Source organism: Poromitra crassiceps (genome assembly GCF_964638095.1).
Source record: "Poromitra crassiceps genome assembly, chromosome: 16".
Classification (NCBI taxonomy): domain Eukaryota; kingdom Metazoa; phylum Chordata; class Actinopteri; order Beryciformes; family Melamphaidae; genus Poromitra; species Poromitra crassiceps.
The window spans coordinates 8,332,685-8,354,170 of NC_139645.1; the positions used below are offsets into that span (position 1 = coordinate 8,332,685).

A 21,486-nucleotide genomic window follows, 5' to 3' on the forward strand; every position below is an offset into this window, starting at 1 on the left:
TTAGTTCATAAGACCACATAGAGAGTTAGAGTGGGTCAATTTACCACAAACTGTTTATTGTTTATTATTACTATCACTCACACTGCTGTATATATAAGATATTAGAACACGGCTCTCTTGAATACTCGATTCTGATTGGTCAATCAACAATATTCACCGGTCATTATTTCTCGACAACCGACCGCTGCTCTGCCACACCTGGATTAATCAGTTGATAAGAGCCTTTTGTCAGCAAGCCACTACTAATTAGGCCAACCAGTTGCAGCTGTGGTGTCTTGTGTGCCAATTACGAATGAAACCGCTTTGTCGTTGAAAACGCTATTAAAAAATATATTTGAATAATTATTTTTGTCAGATTATTGAATGATTTAGTTGTAGGCCGTGTTCTAAGCGGGATAATGTATATTGAGGCGGTGATTACTGGGAAATAATGACCTTCAGGTGAACGATTAAGCCCTCCGCTACGCGTCGGGCTCAATCCACCTGTCGGTCATTATTTCCCCCGTAATCACCGCCTCAATATACATTATCCCTTACATATTATATACCCCACATATTCACTTTTATTCAATGGTATACTTGACAATATTATTATATTCAGTAGGCTACATAACTTCTATTATATTCTATTCTATTCTATTGTTTTTTATGGTCTATTCCTATGCTTCATATAATGTCTCTATGTTTATATTCTTCCCTTATCTGAGCGTGAGCAACTGTATCATGACTAAATTTCCCCTTGGGCATCAATAAAGTTATTCTGATTTTATTATGGATAGAAATGTGACGTTTCTCCTGCCAACCCCGGGAACAAATCTCACCCCAAGCTATCTGCTCCAGGCTGAAGTCAAAATTTGGCAGCCCTGCATATTAGCTATTAGGTATGATTATGTCATTTTGAAAAATATGTTTTAATTAGATGGGATGACATGAATAAGTCTCTCTTTACTGTCTATGGAATAAGCATAACGTTGGTACAAAAAATGCTCAGTGTGGACACAGTGGACACTTTGTTTCCTCCAGCTGTCACTTTAGTGCAGAGCTATGAAAAAAGGTATCTCAGAATTTCAATAATGAGAGACTAGAAAGAAGGTATAACAAACTTTAATAAATGGACAAACAACATTTAGATTTGGCATATGACTCCTTTATGATGTGATGTCGCTCCTCCTGAGCAAGAGGAGGACGTCAGTGATGTAGTCAGTAGCCTATATACATGAGGGTATGACTGGAGGTTGACATGAACATGACCATAGTAGACTTAACGTCCATGCACAGAGAGGACTCTTCACATTGAGTCTGTTTGTATGTATAGTTAGTTAGTTAGTTAGTTAGTTAGTTAGTTAGTTTGTTTTTCTGTGTCATGCCATTTCTGGCCCATCCCACATGGGATTGCAAGACACTATCACACCAAAATATATAAACATCGAGCTGTACCTCAATATACAAACAAAAATAAACAAAGTATATACTAGATACACATACACACACATACTGTACATACATATCCACATATACACACATACCCATGCATACATACATTTTATTTTTTTTACATTGCCTTTTCCTGATAAAGAGCTTTATTTCTCATGTCCCAAGCTTTTTCCAAGTAACAAGCCAGTCCAAAAGTTTCATATGTAAACAACCAACTCAAATTATAAGTGATTTTGTTACATGTGGTAAATGTGGGGAGAGGGAATGTGAGGGAGGATGTGAGAAAGATCCAGAGTGCCTTTGTGCAAAGAGAACCATGCACCGTGGGAGGATAACTGTCCAAGAGAATAAGCAGCAATAATCAGGGAGAGATCTAAGAAGAGATCTAAACGTGAGGAAGTGAGACGAGAATTAAGCTAGAGGATAAATCAGTCAGGAAACACGATTAATTTTGATAGTGTATAAGGATCAGGTGAGGTTTTTAATTAACTGATACTGCTGGAGTGGAAAAGAAGTCGTAGAAAATTGATAGCTAATTGTGGATGCAGCAAGAACATTTCTGGGTGCTGTGGGGGAGCAGGTGTGCAAGAGCTGTTAAGCTTTTAAGCTCTCTCTCAAACATCTGAGAAAGAGAGAAGTTCTAGCAGAATGGGAAATATTATTTTATTTATTTGGCTAGTTCAGTGTAAATCCAGTAGTTGGCGGTAATGCCACGTTTTGGATGCCAACCGCCATTAAAATCCAGAGAAGAAGAAGAAGACGTTCTGACTGTCGCATGTTGATGATGACACGTGTCAGGCTGCCAGCTAAAATTATTTCCTAGTACAGTACTTGCGAAGCTTTTACCAGGCTTCAAACAACATATTAGGTAAGTACCGCTAACCTCTGTAACGTCATATATTTTCCATTGCATACTTGAACGAAAGAGGCTAAACCACAGCGGTTATGCCGCCGCTCGTCCCAAGTTGTTGTTGTGTTGTTGTTAACTTTGGCTCCGAAGGCACGAGTTGTTTTTGTAAGAACGTTAAAACCGCCGCTCGCATGTGGTAACTGTGAGGTAACTACGAGTAAACGACATTTAACGTAGGCTAAAGTATTGCTTAATCTCAAACGGCATGTCGAAGTAAGGTAACGTTAGTTCATATTGCTCACAAACAACAAACGCCATGCCTACATTACCGCAGACGGATCAAAACAAACCACAACAAGAGAGACAGCATGTAAGTCTCAACGCGAGACTCCTCATCAGTCATTCAGAATGACAGAATGACTGATGAGTGACTGAATGACTGATGAGTCTCGCAGGCATGCAGCAGAGAGTGTGGGAACCGTCTATTGGTTCCCCGAAGACAACAGGCGATCCAGATTTAAAAGCCGACATTGGCATGCGGAAATTTGAGTGGATCCTATCTTGACTTCTTGGATGGCCAGCAGCATGCAGCAGCAGGTCATTTCAGTGATCAGTTCCTCCTCTGTGGTTGGAGGTGTTTGTTCTTCAGGTTCTTCAGTGAATGGTGTTTCTGTAGACTTTTTGTTGGAATGGGAATTTGCATAGCCCTCCCCATGTCACATAATGTCCCACGCATCTCTGGTCTAGTTCTACCAGCTGAGTGTGGTGACATGTAGCCTAATTTGCATGTGAACAAGGAAATGATTTACTACTGTATCAAAAATTAGCCCTGGGCCTGACCGCCAGAGCCAGGAAGAAGAAGAAGGGGAAACATTTTTTTGTTGTTGTCTTACTAACATCGAGCGATCGCTACGTTTAAGCATGCCAATGTGGTGAACAAGCGAGTTTGTGTGTGGACTTGGACTTACCGTTACTTTGACTAGCCTATATTTGAGGTGAAATGCAAACGTTGCCCATCAGAAGGTAATGATAAGAAGAACACAACTTATACTTTATGATCAAATGTATCATCTTAAATATTTCGGCGACCCTCTGAAATCGGAAATGCGTCATTCCAGCGTAGATGCCATCGCAGGTAACAAGAGGACTGATTTCAGGGGGGAAATAAATGCAGGAAAGCCTAGATAATTAGATAATAAAAAAACAGCATATTTGCATATTCCAAATCCTCCATGATGCATTAGTTTCACCTATTCTGTCACCTTGAGAGCACCAATTCTGTCTCATGTGGCACTAAAATAAATATTACAACAACCACTTTGCAGAGTTTTTTCTCTCTCTCACTATGATGTCATTAAAATGTACGATTTGTTCCTTTCAGGAAATGTCGTCTGCGTGTGGCTCAAGCAACGGCTTCCAAGATGCAGGTCAAGAGTCTGCGGAGAAACAGGCAAGTGTTTGGGTCCACTTAAAAAAAAAAAACAAATCAAAGATGTCTCAGAGGAGGGGGGCATGGTGGTGCAGTGGTAAGCGCTGTCGCCTCACAGCTAGAAGGTCCTGGGTTCGATTCCCACCTGGGACGCTGTGAGCGCTGAAGGAATGCGTGCCCGTCCGCATGTCCTCGAGTGCCCGCCGCCCGGGTGGGGTCGTCAAAAGGGCCTTTCTGTGTGGAGTTTGCATGTTCTCCCCGTGCCCCCTGGGGGTTTTCTTTCCTTCATATAGGAACCCCTTCACCAAAATATGCAATATCCTGGTCGCTGATGTGGTGCCTCCTCTGGTCGTTAGGGGCGCCTGTTTGGAGGGAGGGGAACTCGTTGGAATAGCGTGATATGTCCTACCGGTGAAGCTTCCCCTGTCAGGTGAAAAGAAGCGGCTGGCTAACTGCCCATGTCTCGGAGGAAGCATGGAGCCAGTTTCGGCTCTCCCCAGATCGGCAGAGGGTGGAGCAGCAACCAGGATAAATAAATTAAAATTAGCACTAATGGGGGATAAAAATGGGGGGGGGGATTATCAAATATGTCTCAGAGGGAAACCACAAAATATACTTTGGTGTTTCCATTACATTGATACAGTAGTAGTGCTACAACACTACTAGGTTTAGATTAGGGTTTGGGCAGTATCCTCGAATTAAACCTTCCCCTCCCCAAATTTGACCACATTATTTGTCGCTCATGAGCTGTCAAATAACGCGCAATTATGGCTGCTTGACTCGCTTGTAAATATTTTCTTTTGACAGGTTATTCATTTGACAAATTACCCATTGTTTACAACAAGTTCTTTCATCACTTTCATAGCATCTTCAACCACACAGACAGTGGTGCTGGAGAAAAAATCTGGCGTTTATTAGATACAGCATAACAGTCAGGTGACTGTCACAGGTGTTCTACTTGGCTGTGTGACTAATGCATTCCAGCATCTGAAATTCATTCCAGCACATGAAATAAAATGTGTGAGAACTACGGATCCAGTCACCTTCCATTTGTGTGTTTGTTCATGCATGAGCCAGTGATAATCTCACACGCCACTAATTGGATTTTGGTTAAACTCCTGGTCGGTGCGTCTGACGCAACTCACCAACTCCACCACTCTCCCTGTGGCACTATTGACATTACACTGACTCACAGCGGGGGCGCTATGTTGTTTAGTGGTTACTGACTGGCAGCATTTTTGGGAGCTGGCATGGTTAGTGTTTTGCCTAGTTGAACTTTTGATGTGAAGTTCTCATGAACGCTTAGTGTTTTGGCAGGGTTTTTTCCCAGCCATTATAATACTTGGCACGGCACCTAAGAGTTTTTGCACCACAACGCCCACGCCGAATGAACGGGAAATATGAAAAAGAGAGAAAACGTTTTCAATATGCAGCGTTCAAGCGGAAAAAAAAAATGCAGAGGACGAGGACTCATATGGACGGCATAGCGCTGCAACGTTACACGTGTCTTCCCCCAGTGGCGGCATGGAGAACCACGCACACAGCGCTTATGCTATATAGTAATATATAGTAACTGACTGAATGATTATAGAAATATATTCTAGGCCGTGTGTCTGTGTGCCGTAAGCATTATGATTCAGCTGCAGCCACACTGATCCATCAGAAAGGCTAGATTTCTGTCTGTTGGGTTGTTTTGGAACATCAACGCTATAAAAAAAAAATCCTCTGATTTGTGACAAATCCGTCACAGGATGGGTTTAGCACCCCATCCTGGCTCTCTCGTGAGGGAGAAATCCACAAACGCTACGGATTAGCCTCCTGAAAATCTGTGCAAAGATCGGCGCGGCCTGGGGTCCTTCAGGCTAGAGCGAGGTGCCCGGCGCAGGCGAATGGCGTGCAGCGCACAGGCCCTCTTGAGGCGTCCTTGAGGCATCCACTCTGCCTCTGGATTGCCTTTGCCCCCGTGAGGGTCTGGTGAGACGAAGGAGGAGCGCGGCCGGGAGTCACCCACAGAGCCGAGATCCTCCATGCACCGAAGTGCCAATACTGCGGCGTAGCACTAGCTCTATTGCAGCGGATTGGGCGTTCTCGCTTAGCCCTTCCGCGGGCAACGTTGCAGACAGAGTAGGAAGGCTGATCCGTGAGCGGCTTCTGGGACGGGGTCTTAATTGGCCTCGGCTGGGTCTATTTGGGCGAGGGTGTATGATGTTGAGAGACCCGAAACACCTCACGACCCCAGTTAACATCACTGATGACGCGTCCTAGCGCATGCTGTAGTGTGTATTTTAAAGCATAGTGCTAATAATACCATGTGTCTTTATTCTGTTGTTTGTGTGATTGTTGCAGGAAAAGGAGCATCCTCGCGCGCTCATCCCGGAGTTATGCCGACTCTTCTACCAGCTGGGATGGGTGACGGGGACAGGCGGGGGGATCAGTCTGAGACACGGGTTTGTCTGCAGAGCTATTTTCCTCTTTCCCATCTCCACCCAGACTACTGACGTTTCTTCCATTACTTCACATTTAGTTGAACTCATCGCTCCCAGTGGCTTGTCAAAATCTCTCGGTCGAATACGGCTGTGGAGATGTTTTTTCCCTCCACAAAATTGATTTGTAGGCTACGTTCCAAAATTCTCAAAATATCCAATGAGGTTGACGCGAGGTCAGTTTTAACATCGCTCAAGGAAATTAAGTCGTTGGAAAATAATATATGTCTCCACTGCAGTGCCGTGGTTACAGACTAAGCTTTTCTCAAACCGCTATATCAGTTCTTAATTAGTGTTAATTACTACTTCCAATCTATTTCATCTCCTGTATTTTTTGTTGACAGTGAGGCTTATTTCATGTAGTGCTCAAAACTAACCCGGAGCTCATATAACTCGACTATGCAAGAGAGGCTTATTTTGGGCCATTCTTTGGGCAATTTAAATATATTCAGACATCTGTCATCTCTGTTTTGAGTTGGGAATAGGGCCATATGATTTCTGCAAAACGGAAAAAAGGGACGGAATCATGGAATATGGTAATAAAAATGGAATCAACTGTAAAACATGGAATATTGCAGAATTTTCCATCATTTGTCTGAAATTGATAAAAGTAGGCCTGATTATCAAAATAAGAAGTAGATCTAATTATCGTAGTCACCTAAATGATTTCATAATTGTAAAATAGGCCTAGAAATGATTCAGTTTTCGATTGGGGTGTTTTGAGAGGGGGGTCGGTCTTGCGTGGGACCCTTACTACACCTCACAACTTAGTTTTCAACTTGAGAAACATGTCGAAGAGGCTGTTTGAGAGAGCCAAGTCGTCAAAAAAAGAAAAAATATCAATCCAAACGCCTTTAATTCAAATTAAAATGGAAAAAACTGAATTTGGGAAAAAATACAACAGAATTTGGAAAACAATTTCTGTTTCTCTAGTTGGGAAGCATCTGTTTTCACTGTTGCATTGGCCTTTTTGAAAGTGAGCTGGAGTCTGGAGGGGCCTCGCCAAGCCTTCCACTGCAGATCAATACTCATTTAGAGACAGGTATGATGCCAGATAGCAGAAGCGTAGAGTGATGTTCTACCAGAAGATCAATGGCAAAATGTGAAGGCTCTTTGACCTTCAGGCGAAAAAGTCAACTTCACTTGAGGGGATCAAGTGAAGTTGGCTTGTTCTTAAGTCCCGAGGAAGGAAAACTATCCTCCAGTGAGCAAACGGCGGCTTAGGGGAGATATGTTGTGCTGCTGACACATTGTGGGGGTTTCATATGGTCGACTTTAGCGCCGGCTAAAAATATACAATCTAGAGGGAACACTGTCACAGAAGTACAAAACAAACAAACAAATAAATAAATACACAACTTTTAATAACCGCCTTTGGGATTGGGGTTCTTTTTTGATGGTTGAAAAGGCTTGCATGAGCATTTCTTTAACAGTTTGTCTTAGTTTGAGCTTGGCAAACGCCGTCATATTTTGGTTTGAAGCAAAGAAGAAAATAGCTAACAAGAGTCCAGGTTTGTGCCAGCTTTGGGAGGCCGTGATGCTCACTCATTTCATAACAAACTTGTCTCCTGTGAGAATGACACTGGCATCCCTAGTATTTCTATTGTCCTCAATCCCTCTCCGTGATATTAATATACTCGTGTTGTTCCTTGTCTCACCTATAGAGACGAGATCTACGTTGCGCCATCAGGGGTCCAGAAAGAGAGAATACAGGTGAGCGGGTTGAGGGTTTTCACTGTCCACACTGTGCAGCTTTGTTCTACTCATTAGCAGTGTTGGGGGGTAACTCATTACAAAAGTAACATATTACATGTAATATATTACTTTCAGCAGTAACTCAGTAATATAACTTATTTATCAGTAGGATACCAGTAATATTATACCAGTTACATTGCCAAGTACCACAAGTTACAAATTTAGTTTTTTTTTTATCAAACACATATTTAAATAAAGATGCAATAATTTCCTAATCAAATTGTGTGTTTCTATGCAAATAACCACTATAGATGACAATAACAAAGGAAACCGATAACATTTATTAGAATTTTGGATGGTTTACACTGACTTCAAGACAGTTGAAATTATTTTTCGGGATGGTTCCTGGGCTGCGATGACATTCTGCTACTGCTGTTATTATGGTGAAAGTAATGCAAAAGTAGTGTAATAAGCACCAAGTTACTCTACACAGACAGTAATATTGTAAAGTAACATATTACTTTCAAATGAAAGTAACTAGTAATATGTAGTAGTATATTACATTTTGAAAGTAACTTGCCCAACACTGCTCATTAGAGATGATGATTCACAGTTTTGATTACAGTAAGTGGGATTCTGATGATGACGTTAGCATGTTTTTTTTAACTTAATAATAATTGTTTCTGTCACTCAGCCAGAGGACATGTTTGTGTGTGACATGGAGGAAAGGGACATCAGCTGTCCGCCTGCCTGGAAGAAGTTGAGCAAGAGCCAGTGTACCCCGCTCTTTATGAACGCCTATACGATGAGAGGTGAGACTCTCTGATACACTCACCACCACTCTGGGAATTACCGGTAGTGATGAAATCCATCAATAAGGCAATGCCACTGAATGTTTGTCGTGAAGTTTTTATTTTATTTTGTAATTTTCAGAACATCAACAAACAAAAACAAACAAACTCAGATACGGGAAAAGAAAAAGGGGAAAAAAACAGACATATACACACAAAAAACTAAAAACATAGATCGACACTCCAATATCAATGTGGTGCCACCAGCCGCTCAAGGTGCTTATGTGCCTGCAAAATACGCTATGTAGGGGATCTCACACAAGGGGGTCCATGAGAGACCAGCGGGGCGAGTCACCCGTCGCCCCTAACCTCATCAAGGTAGACCAGAAACGGGTCCCAAATAGTTAGAAATCTCTTAAGTGAGTTGGTCCTCAGATACCTGAGTCTCTCCATCCGTATAACAGAGATCATGTCCGCCAACCACAGCTGAAAAGAGGGTGGAGAGGGGGACTTCCATTCCTGCAGAATGAGTTTCTCGGCGACAATTGTCGTTTGTCGTGAATAGTTGGATTTTTAGAAAAGTGGTGACGCTGTGGGCTGTCATAACTCAAACTGTACATACAAACAACAAAAATGTTGCTACAGTTCGCTAGCTAGTGAAACAAATCTAACCTGATAGCGGGCAACTGCCTTTTCTGGCTTTTAAATGAAAACTATTTCCTTGATTAATCACTCGTATGGACAGTTACTTTCTAATATTGCTACAAAACGATACAATGATCCAAATGTATTTCGCCAGCAAATCCTGGCAGAAAACCAAAACAAACCCTGAACTTCTCTTTCTGGGGGGCTCGTGCAGAAGACCAGTTTCAAACTCAGAGCACAATCAGAGCGAACCTTGGCTCAGCAAGGTCTCATTATCCCGTTGTGATGAGAATTTATCGAGACTTGTGTTGTTTGTTTCACCGCAGCTATGCAAGATTACCCACACCATGATGCACTGCTGCACAGAGAACGACTTGGAAAACATAGCAAAGTTTTCTAAAAGTTTTATGTTGACTTAATGTGGAATGTTTTTTTTCTCATAAGAAATTATGTGACAAATAGTGATAGAAACACATTTATCTAATTAATAAGATTGCAAACTTTCCTTTTTCTTTTAATTGTGTGCAGCTGTTTTTATCATATATATAGAAACACTGTTTAATAGCCAGAATGGTTTTGTGTGTGTGATAACTGTACTCCGGTCATTTTGAAGTTAAGACAAGCATTATATTCAGTCTACAACAGCGATGGGCAACTAGGCTAAATTTTGTCCTGGAAAAAAAACTGGCATGGTCCTTTTCAAAGGGGTCCTCTGGCGTCTCAGTTCAAGATATCAGTGTGATACAGTGTGGGTATGGTAAGGCCTGGCTATTCCCAGGTGAGATTGGATGCAGAGGATTCCAAGGACAATCAGTTTGGAAGATGCTTACAGCCTTGGGAATAGCAGGAAAGGAGAGGAAGATGGTGGCTCGCAGGCGAGGCAGCAGAAGGAGCCTCATGCTGGCTATGGAGCAGAAGGGATGAGGAGATGAGCTGGAGGTCTGGAGCTGATGGGCAGTGATTTGTCCACTATCGACCCGAGGGGGGGTTACGGTTAAGGGTTGAAACACCCGGTGAAGGTCGGGCACCGTCTGACGACATCAGCTCCAGGCCAAAGGCTACAGTCACAGCATGAGTGACTAGTGCAGATCAGGCACCACATGATGTATTGAAGAACGGTACCCACGACGAGGCTCCCCTTTACAGATAAGGTAGCATATTTCGATAGGGTAGCCCAACCCTTACCAAATGTATTTGAATATGAAAAATAAAAATGTTGGTATAATAAACATTGATTACCAGTATATATTTTGTACATTACAGTTGTCTAATGAGGGTGCTATAATTAATTAGATTAGTTAATTAGTGATTCATTAATCAGACACCGCTTGTGCAATTTTGATTCAACTTGTTTAAATGAAAACGATTGGCCCCCCGAGGGAGACGCTATAATTAAAGGCCAAAACTGCTCCACCAACCATCCAGCCTGGTTTTGATGAAGGTTGGAGGTATAACAGTAGCCAGTGGGTAGTGCTGTGTGCAGTGAGTAAACCTCACGCCTTAAGACCTCAAGGATCAAGAGACGTTCTAGCGACAGACGCTAGCTAGAGCCCACGGGCATTAGCCTCCTCGCTAGCGCGTCCACCTCCCATCCCAGAGGTTCCGAGTTCGATTCCCAGCTGCGGGGGGGGCGGACGTTACACAATGCGGCTTACAGAGTTGAGCGATACCTCTTGTTCCCGATTGCCCCACGGGCTGCCTGCGTCATTCGTACGGGACAACTTGTGTTTACCGTTGCCTCGTCGCAATTAAGAACCGCCGAAGACGACGCAAAGGAGAGAGAGAGCAGAGCACACAAGTCTAAATCTGCATTTCCCATGCTAAAATGCAGGGGCACAGGCAGTTATCCACACCCACTCCAAGGCTGCTGTCATGGCAACGCTGCTGTATGCTGGCAAAGAGTTCAGGATAACGCACCAGGAGATGATCAAGGGGATCCGTAAGGGCACCTCAGGCACCAACTATCGGTACGTAATGGAGTCTGGAGCGTCACACATTTCCAAAGAATTCCCAAGCAGTTTCGTCTCTGAATAAACTCTGTGTTTTTTTTGTCAGCGTCTTGAGACCAGTGAGCATGATCTCTGTTTTCCATTATTTTCCTGATTCTATTTTCCCTTCCACTTTTCTTGCATGTATTTATTTATTTATTTTTTCATCTTCACTTTAGCCTTTTTTTCCTCTCTTTTTGTGCGATTCACTGGTTGCTAGTTATAGCTTATGATTAGGCATTTCAAGTGTATGGAGAATGTGTTGGTAGTGTTGTATTGTACTCTGCATATTTGTGCATAGAAATTAAAATGTGAAAAATGGCATTGAAAATTGGCCTCATATTGGCATTTATCAGTGCACTCCATTCATTACTAGAGAATGTTTTATCCACTTCACCGGCCTTGACCAGTGAGCTAAAACTTAAAGTGATTAACAAAACTGAGGACAATGTTAAAGGGACAGCTCACCCTAACATCCAAAATACATACTGTATCTTTCCTCTCACCTGTAGTGCTATTTATCCATCTATATCGTTTTGGGATAGTTGCCTGAGTTTTGGAGATATCGGCCACAGAGATATGGAGGAACTATTTTCTTTTGACCGAACTACACCCGCTAGCTGCTAGCTAGTTCCTACATGAGACTGCAAAAGAAAATAGTTCCTACATGAAACTGCTCACAACAAAGTCTGTGCATTATCTTGAGTAACCGGGTCATGATTTCTGGAAAGAGACAATGCTGTTGAGTTCTTCAACATGTATTTCTTTGGTGCTTCGAGCACCACAAGCCGAGTGCCATCCAGTTCCATTGTATTCAAGAGAAGGCAGAAACTCTGCGGCCGACATCTCCAAAACTCAGGCAACTATCCCAAAACAATATACCGTAAATTCCGGACTATAAGCCGCACCTTTTTTCCCGTTTTTTGGGCTTTTTTGGCCCCTGCGGCTTATATAACGGTGCGGCTTATCTATGGATTTTTTCAAAAAAATAAAAAATAAATCTCTCTTTTTTAGCACTCTTTCTAACTATAAATCCTATATAACTATAATAAGTTTTAATTTCCTCTCTTGCCCTCTTTTCACCACACTGTATGACACTGTATGACACTGTGTGCACTGTAAAAAACAACACAGGTGGTGTTTTGTTATGTTGTTTTGTTGAAATGTTAATAAATGGGAGCTTCCTCAAACAGCCATCTCTTTCCCGACAATCCCCTCTGTGCATGAACCCTTACATATGGTAATTAAACATAAAAAAAAAAAAAAAAAAAAAAAAACATTAAAACACCCGCGGCTTATAGTCCGGTGCGGCTTATATAAGAAAAAAATAGTCAACTTTGCAGGTGCGGCTTATACACCGGTGCGGCTTATAGTCCGGAATTTACGGTAGATGGATAAATAGCACTACAGGTGAGAGGAAAAATATGTATTTTGGATTTTAGGGTGAGCTGTTCCTTTAAGTAAGGTTTCAAACCGGATTCCTTTTCTTTCTCATACTCCAAACTCGTTTGCTCAATTTCCTATGAGATGGGACATGTTACCTGGTATTAGCCGTTATTACTCTTATTAGTCAACTCATTTGGTTCTGGTTGGTGAAAGTTGACACAGCCTATAAATCTCGTTTGATGACTCATGGTAGAGGCATGCAGTTTAGCACAATGCTACAGGCTCACACCACCTACTTTCCTGATCACTTAATCCGAACCAAGTTAGATACATACAAACACACAATAACAATGTTGGCTTTATGTTTGCCTTTGTTTGCTTTGTTCATTGTGTTTTTACACACCCACCACAAACAAATCGCACTTCTTTACCACCCAAAATAATTGGTATATGTTTTTCATGGGAATATGCCCCACCCTCTTGCATTGTTACTTTGTGTAATCCGGTACTGTGTGAAACATTGAGGCATAGTTTTTAATTTAAGGCCGTCTTGCTTACGGGCAGGGAGAATGTATGGTGGTCAGCAGGGACAAATTTAGAGACATCAGAGATGGCATTAAAATGTTATTGCGAAATGTACCAGCCAGTGTGGTGAGCGAAAGATCTTTTTTTTTTTTTTCTTCTTCTGCCGTACGGCGTTTTGAAGGACGGCACAGTAATGTCGTGACGCTGCCCCCCGCAGGTACGACGACACCCTGGTAGTGCCCATCATCGAGAACACCCCGGAGGAGCGCGACCTGAAGGAGCGGATGGCCCGGGCCATGGAGGAGTACCCAGAATCCTGTGCGGTCCTCGTCCGCCGACACGGCGTCTACGTGTGGGGCGAGTCGTGGGAAAAAGCCAAGACCATGTGAGCGTTTTGACTGACGGCACTAAAATACACTTCTTTGATCTCGTTTTATGACTGGAAATATTCATAGTATTCCCATGTGCATTCTCACCATGACCATGTGGTGAGGTAACCGAATACTATGAATAGTTTGTGTGTTTGTGTTTGTGTGCGTGTGCGTGCGCCGCGCGCGTCTGTCTGTCCGCAGTTAATCTCATACTACACGACCAATCAGACTTAATATTTTCTGTGCACATTTCTGCCTGTGCTCGACTCCCTCTGCTGGTTGGTTGCGGTGATTCTGAAACTATTTTGACTGTTTTATACTGTCATTACAATGACCGTTTGACTGCCGAGTGCTGACTGCTCCCTCTTCTGGCTGGAGAGCGCAAGCGACTACACTGTGAAGATAACCGAAACGGGGGTTTTATGCATCTCGTATATCGTGCCTAACTTTAGTGGATCATAACATAATCGGGTATGGAATTATCCGATTCAAAACTAGACCAAACTTTTCAATGTATGTCAGTTTTTGTTTGAGCCAGGACAAAGGCTAAAATGTGGCCTGCAACATACTAGGCAAGGCTTGGTTTTGCTTAGATGATGGTTTGTCTGGCTGACATTATTGCAAGTTTTAAACAATCACTCCTGTGATGTTTGATTGGATGAATACAAACCACAATTGTTGCTTGGTGCCAATATGGGTAAAGCTTGTTTATGTAAGAAGGAGGATCAGAACAGGAACGGGACAGCAGGTGATGGAACGCTTGAGAATAGCGAAACACGCTTCAGAGGATGGGATACGATCAGCCCAGGTAAAGCGACCATGGAGGAGAAGGATCAGGGAAAGAGGACGATGACGCGCTGAGCATGGCTATAAGTACCGCCACGTCATAGCCTCGGCATTGACGTCATTACCAACGTTTTATTGGCAATGTTGACAGGGGCTGATTGGCTGTTGAGGATGGGGTGATGAGTCACACGTCATAGCGGACGTCACACTAGGATTACACTTGACGTCACACTAGGATTACACTTGTCTTAGGCTAGGAGCCGATGCCTATTGTGATGTGAGGTAGCGTGACTGGTCTTCATCTTGAAACTAGGTCGAGACCAACGTTTTTCCACACATAAGATTTTGTATTTCGTTAATCCAACAACTATACAATAACAATAACACCTGCTGTATTTTCTAGGTGCGAGTGCTACGACTACCTATTCGACATCGCCGTCCAGATGAAGCAGTGTGGACTGAATCCTTCGGCGCTCCCGATGGAAGAGAAAGGAATCGTTTGACGTACGTCCGCTGCCACTTTTTCCCGAGAGACATTTTGTCGCTGAACGGTCACTGGAGTTCAGTCAGGAGTCTGGAGAACACATTGTAATCACTTGCCTTTCAGACTGTTCTGGTTCAAAGGAAATGGGCTTTGATGGTAAGAGCAGATTGAGACTTGAATGAGATTGGCTGTGATCCGTCCGAAGGCGACTTGAGGTCAAATCAACACGCCGACGCTTTTCTATTCAGCTGTGATTGCAGCGAGTCACGGTCTCTGTCTGCCATGCATGAACACACAGTACCGCACATCCAAGTTGCTCTGAAATGCATTTCAGTCGCCTTCGCTTTGACCAATAACATGTTTTGCAATGTTAATAGAGGCAATCGTTAAGAGTATTGATTCGGGGTGCACAGATGAATCGGCACGTATCTGTATCGGCCGATTTTGACCTCAAATATGCGATCGGCTGATTGCCGATATTTCTTTATAAAAAAAAGCCCTATCACTAATCAGGCTTTCCAACGATATGAAATACACCAATTGGTATTATTAAAGGGGAGAAATAATCGACCGAAATAACGTTTCCAAACTTTTTTTGAGGAGTTTATATATCGGTAATCGGTGATCGGTGGATGATCGGTTGGGCAGATATTTCCCATAGGCAATCGGTGATCGGTGGCGAAAAACATGATCGGTGCACCCCTAGTATTGATTATTCTTTATTGTATTTTCTTTTAGGTTTTGCCACGCCTTAAAGTCCCCAATCCCTCGTCCGAAAGTCTAAATGTTAGGTTTTTATAGGTGGAAATCCAGTCTTTGTAATAATAATAATAATAAAAAAAAAAAACCTGCCTTGATGCTTTGCTCACTTTGTTTGGTTAAAAACAACAACTTCTTCAAAAAGCTTTTTGAAAGGACGGTAACTGTAGTTTGTTGATTTAATTCCATGCTTGCAACACCAAAGTACACGCACAACTCAAAGAACATCAAGGAGAACACACAAAACAAGTCACATGACTTTCCATTGTGGTCCTTGTTGTCGTGCGATGTCGTGGAGGTGTGTGCGTGGAGATAGTGGAGTACGTCATTAGCAGCATATAAAAGCACACAAAAATACAGAGAATATTCACATTGGGTATTAACAGGCATTGTTCAAACTTTTCAGACAACTATTATGCTACAACTCTTTACAGTTTTGCCTTAAATGTGACTGGGGTTGTAGTCTGTTGAATACCGGTAGGAAGCTTATTCCAGTCCTGGGCACCGCACCCGATTATCTAAAATAACTTCTACTCATCTGGCTACTGATCCTTACCAGGAAACAAACTATTCTATTCTATTCGCCAAAAAAAAAGACGCATTTTGAAATATTTACTACAACAGAAACAAAATGTGAAAGTTTAAAACTAATCACAGCAATCTTTAACAGAGTTGCTGTTAATGTGACATCAGCCATAATTGTTGTAAAAAGCCCAGCTGAATTTATGTGTGTGTGTGTGTGTGTGTGTGTGTGTGTGTGTGTGTGTGTGTGTGTGTGCGCGCGCGCGCGTGTGGGGCGCTCCACCCCACCACCACAACAACAGAATGTCAAAATGTGGCATATGAGTTAGACATAATGATGACTAATTGTCTAGGATGACACATTAAAACGTAATTTGAACTATTTCCCCGTCCAAATGAATATGATTATTGAAAAAAGTCAGTTATCATTTATTTTTTGACTTGTTTCAAATACATCGCCTCTCAAACACACAAACACCAAATAAGAGATCAGAGTATGTTGTTGTCAGTCGACCGGCCGTCACATCTTCCCGCGTGAACATACTGTGGAGTGTAAATGGTTGTTTTACACGGAGTGCCTTGTCCTGCTTTGATTCCAGCTGTCGGCGAGTGATTTAGTTGCTGGCAGTCACAGACAGAGGCTGTATTAGAGGCCGCTCCGCTCCGCAGCACGCTCTCCTGCGGACTCATCTCACATGAAAGCGCGGCCTGGAGTTATTCTTCTTTTAACAAGCTCCCTCTGCTGCTGCTGCCTCCTCCTCTTCCTCTCCACTGCGCTCACTCAGAACACACAGTGCAGTCAAACACACGGCACGGCTCTTTCAAAACACAAACAAAGACAACCTGGCTTTCTTGTCGGGGGCCGACGCAGTCTCATTTCAAAGGGATCCTCTCCTGGTAGATTCACTCACAAAAGGCAATGCGACGCGTCAAGTCAAGATAGCCCCTTTATTCAGCGATACATTGAGGGATGTCACTGCGCCGGCATCTTTGAGAGGGCCCAGATTCACACAAACATGTCTACGATTACAAATCAATAATCAAAAAACAAAAAGAACGATGATAGCGCACTGATGACTTGGACTTGGACTCGAGCGTTCATGTATTTGGACTCGGAAGTTGGATGGAAGACTCGGACTTCAATTCGAGGGTCTGTGCAAAGGTTTTTTAAAGTCTGGCAAGCATTTTTTAATTATTTTGAGTCTCAATATGCTACAATAATGTAAAATGATATTCTGTCTACTTTTTTCTTTATGCTTCTATAATACGGTGGTGATGCAGAACTGTGTGAGGTAGTGGTCATCAGTTATATGTTGCTGTTTTGTTTTGTCTTTTATTTTATTTTTGTGTCTCAATGTGGGAAAGGGGGGTTTACGTTTTGTGAGTTTTTTGTCCGTGAAAAAAAATCAATAAAAATATTTGAATAAGAAGACTCGGACTTGTTAATTGCCAAAGACAGTTTTTTTGTTTTTGTTCTTGTAGTTAAGAAAGTCCCTGATTCGTTGTTAGGCGGACTTCTGCACTGGTGATACATGCACGCTCGTTAATAAATGTCACCACCAGTAGATGGCCTTTTAGTGGCACTAAGGGACTCACGATGTCACTGAAGGCATCATGTTTTAAATTCCACTGGTAGCACCTTTAAATAACTATGGTTTCGGCGCGGCCTCGCCCAAAGCTCGGCTGCTGCGTGGCCTCAACTGCCCTATTGGCATGCATGTCACAATGCCTATGACATCATCAGTGATGTCGTAGAGACAGTCTGTGTCTTGTCATAGACGCTAGGGTAGCTGGCTGGGGACGTGGTCAGGGTGGGGTAAATAAATCCCCCGTGCTATCCATTCAGCATAGTTAGCATTTAGCTGCTAGCCCAGCCCAGGCAGACAGGATCTGGGATTTAACCCCCACAGTAAACGCACATCTGAACAGACGTCTATGTAGCTGCTTTAAAATCTGCAATCTGACCCGCACCACCATCCTTTGGTGAGTCAGCCCATTGAGATATATGGGTTTTTTTACCCCACTCGCGCGCCAGCCGTAGTAACATTTTGTGGGTGTTCCCACACAGAGCGACTGTCTCTATAAGATGATTTTGGTCAATAATGTCACTGATGACATCACTGATGATGTCATAGACATTGTGACATCATCAGTGGGACAAAAATTTAAACAAACAGACAAAGCCCACTTGCTCCCTTTTATATAATATATAAGGATTATAATTGCATTCATGGTTTTCTATGGTGTTAACCCCCAGACCAACCACTCAGTGAAATAAGTAAATGAGAAATTGAATGCACTCAAATAAATATGTCTGAGCAGTACAGCTTTGCAAGGCTTTTGTTTTCTGTTTTGACTTTTGATTGTGCCAAAATATGCTATTTAAGAAGTCAATATCTCATGAAATATGCATTACTCGAAAGGTTACATTGATTCATTCTCTGTTGCAGCTGTTTCCAGTGTAATTTAATTAATTTGTCGCTTAAGTAGTTGCTTGGAAGTGGATGCAAAATATAGAATAGATAGATGTTCCCCATAGACCCAGCCTTATTGCGGTATAGCGTACATGCAATCCCCTGTCCTGCCCCTGACTGTGCAGGCTAATGAGGACCAGTATTGGGCAAGTTACTTTCAAAACGTAATATACTACATATTATTTACTAGTTACTTTCATTTGAAAGTAATACGTTACTTCACAATATTACTGCTGTGTAGAGTAACTCTAACTCATTACTTTGTACAGTACTTTTGCATTACTTTAACCAAAATAACTGCAGTAGCAGAATGACATCGCCGCCCCGGGAACCATCTCGAAAAAGAATTCAAACCGTCTTGAATTCAGTGTAAACCGTCCAAAACTCTAAATGTTATCCATTTCCTTTGTTATTCTCAGCTATAGTTTTTATTTGCATAAGAACACACAATTTGATAAGGAAATTATTGTATCTTTATTTATTATGTGGTTTGATTTAAAAAAAATAAATAACTCAATTTGTAACTTGTGTTATTTGACAACTGAGTACATTTGAGTAACTGGTATAATATTACTGAAATCATATTGCAATAAGTTATATTACTGAGTTACTGCTAATCTAATATGTTACTTTTGTAATGAGTTACCCCCAACACCGAATAAGATACATCCACTAATTCTAAAGCTTATATAGTGCTTACTTGAGCTGTTCTTTAGCAGGAGCTAGTTGGTGTGTTGCTGAGGTGCTGCAGCAGCACTGCAGTGCAGGATGATAATATTTCAGCTGCGCTTCCTGAAACGCACAACTAAAGTGTCTTCCTTCCAGCATGAAAAAAAAAAGATGCAGAAATGTCAACCCAGAAAGAAAGACAACAATAACACAACCCACCACGGCATATTGCACAGGCCTAGCTGATGAACTAATGAAACACCGCCTTCCACCATCTCTCCGGGAGGCCTGTTGAATCTGGCACAAATGAGACGTGACGTGAAGCACCTGCCCGATAACAGGAAGGCTTCCAGGCAGTGTATTCCAGTCACGTTTTGCACCGGCGTGTTCAACACTGGCTCGGTGCAGCGGGGGGTTTGTTTTTGTTGTTGTTGTCGTCGTCGAACAGGGTCAACAAGACGGTGTCATCCGAGAATTTAATGATGTAATGCTTCCTGGTTTGCAGTTGTACAGTTGTTGTGGAAGGGATGAGGACGACTGTGGCGAGTTGCCGCACCCCTGTGGCGCTCCCACAGAATCAGAATCAGATTTATTGGCCAAGTATGTACACACACAAGGAAATTCGCTCAACTCTCAGTGTACTCTCACACAAAAGAAAAGAAAGAAAAAGTAGACTCAGGCTAAAACAAACAAGAATCACAAAGGATAATTAAACATTAGCATAACTACTATATACAATGCAATAATAATAAGTGTATGAAAGAGCTTCTATATTGAAAGTGTGTCTATGAAGGGAATATATATATGTACAGTATACACACACACACTTGACCTACATGCGAAGTTTCAGCCACCCAGGGTGAAAACTGCCCGCTAAAGGCCGGGTGATGAACTTTTTGTGGACCAACTGACCGACAGAGTGACTTATAGAGCTGCTGGTCGCAGCTAAAAATACAGAAAAATGTGATTTGTTCAAACTTTTTACTGGTAGTGTATAATGTTGAAACATATCCATACAATGTTCTTTTTTCCATCTGAACAGTCTATGAACATTTAAGTTATCCTTTATTTATCCCCATGGGGAAATTCATCCTCTGCATTTGACCCATCCTCTACTAGGAACCTTCCTAGAACTAGGAGCAGTGGGCAGCCGCAGTGCAGCGCCCGGGGACCAATTCCAGTTCTTTTGCCATTGCCTTGGTCAGGGGCACTGACAGGAGTCTTAACCCTAACCTACATGTCTTTGATGGTGGGAGGAAAGCGGAGCACCCGGAGAAAACCCACACAAACACGGGAAGACCATACAAACTCCACACAGAAAGGACGGACCGGGGTTCGAACCCGGGACCTTCTTATGGCCCATTTCCACCGCTGGTATCAGTGCGGCCCCGCCCAGCTCGTCTCGCTTTTTTGTCTCATTCCACCGATCCAAAACGTGGACAGCCCGGGTTGAGTCGGGGTTGAGTCGTGCTGCTTTTGGTCCCTGCTCTGTTGAGGTTCCAGGGCTGTGGACCCGGTACCATACGGTGACGTGAAAACACTGCAGACGACTGATTGGTCAGGCAGAATCGTGTTTACTGTAGGCATCTACTGTCAATGCTGGATACCAGTTTAGTGGGGCTTACCTTCTCTTCTGTTATTTCCAGAAGTTATTTCTTTTGTGTTGCTGCCTTCGGCTCTGGGGAAATAAAATCGATCTCCTTGCTCAGCTTTAACATGACGGTGGTTTTCAATTGTTTTGAGAGAGAAAAAGTCCGCTAGGCCGCAGGCGGGGGTTTAGCGAAGCCGCGGTCTTGCCTGGTGAGAGGCCGCCGGGGTAGAGGCTTCCTTTCTCCCCGTAGCGCCTCTCCCGTCCCCCGCGCAGCGCATGCATGTGAGTTTGAGTAACAACAAAGTGATATCCAGTCTCCTAGCCGATTGTCACATTTGCCCATGTACACTGTAGGTCATTTAGAGGCACCAGTATTTCATAATCAGTTTAAAAGTTCCGTGTATGGATTTAATTTTAACATTATATGTTATAGCCTACTTCGGCTATGGGCGGAGGGCAGATATGCGGTCGCTATGACGACCAGGTGTGGGCGGAGGCGAGTAAACTTGCTATGGAAACAGAGTCTATATCAAGTAGAGCCGAGTAAGACCAGATCGAGTAGAGCTGTACTGTGCTGTTATATGTGGTGGAAATGAGCCACTGT

General features: G+C 42.8%; 1 protein-coding gene across 1 annotated transcript; it reads left to right on the top strand.

Moving 5' to 3' along the window:
* The first annotated feature begins 2,213 nt into the window (after window positions 1-2,213).
* On the top strand, window positions 2,214-15,791 carry apip (APAF1 interacting protein). Its single transcript, XM_083653021.1, has 8 exons — window positions 2,214-2,302; window positions 3,666-3,740; window positions 6,066-6,160; window positions 7,861-7,909; window positions 8,586-8,703; window positions 11,159-11,294; window positions 13,444-13,611; window positions 14,787-15,791. The coding sequence occupies exons 2-8, from the start codon at window positions 3,669-3,671 to the stop codon at window positions 14,884-14,886; spliced, it is 738 nt and encodes a 245-aa protein (XP_083509147.1). The 5' UTR covers window positions 2,214-2,302; window positions 3,666-3,668; the 3' UTR covers window positions 14,887-15,791.
* Window positions 15,792-21,486: the final 5,695 nt, after the last annotated feature.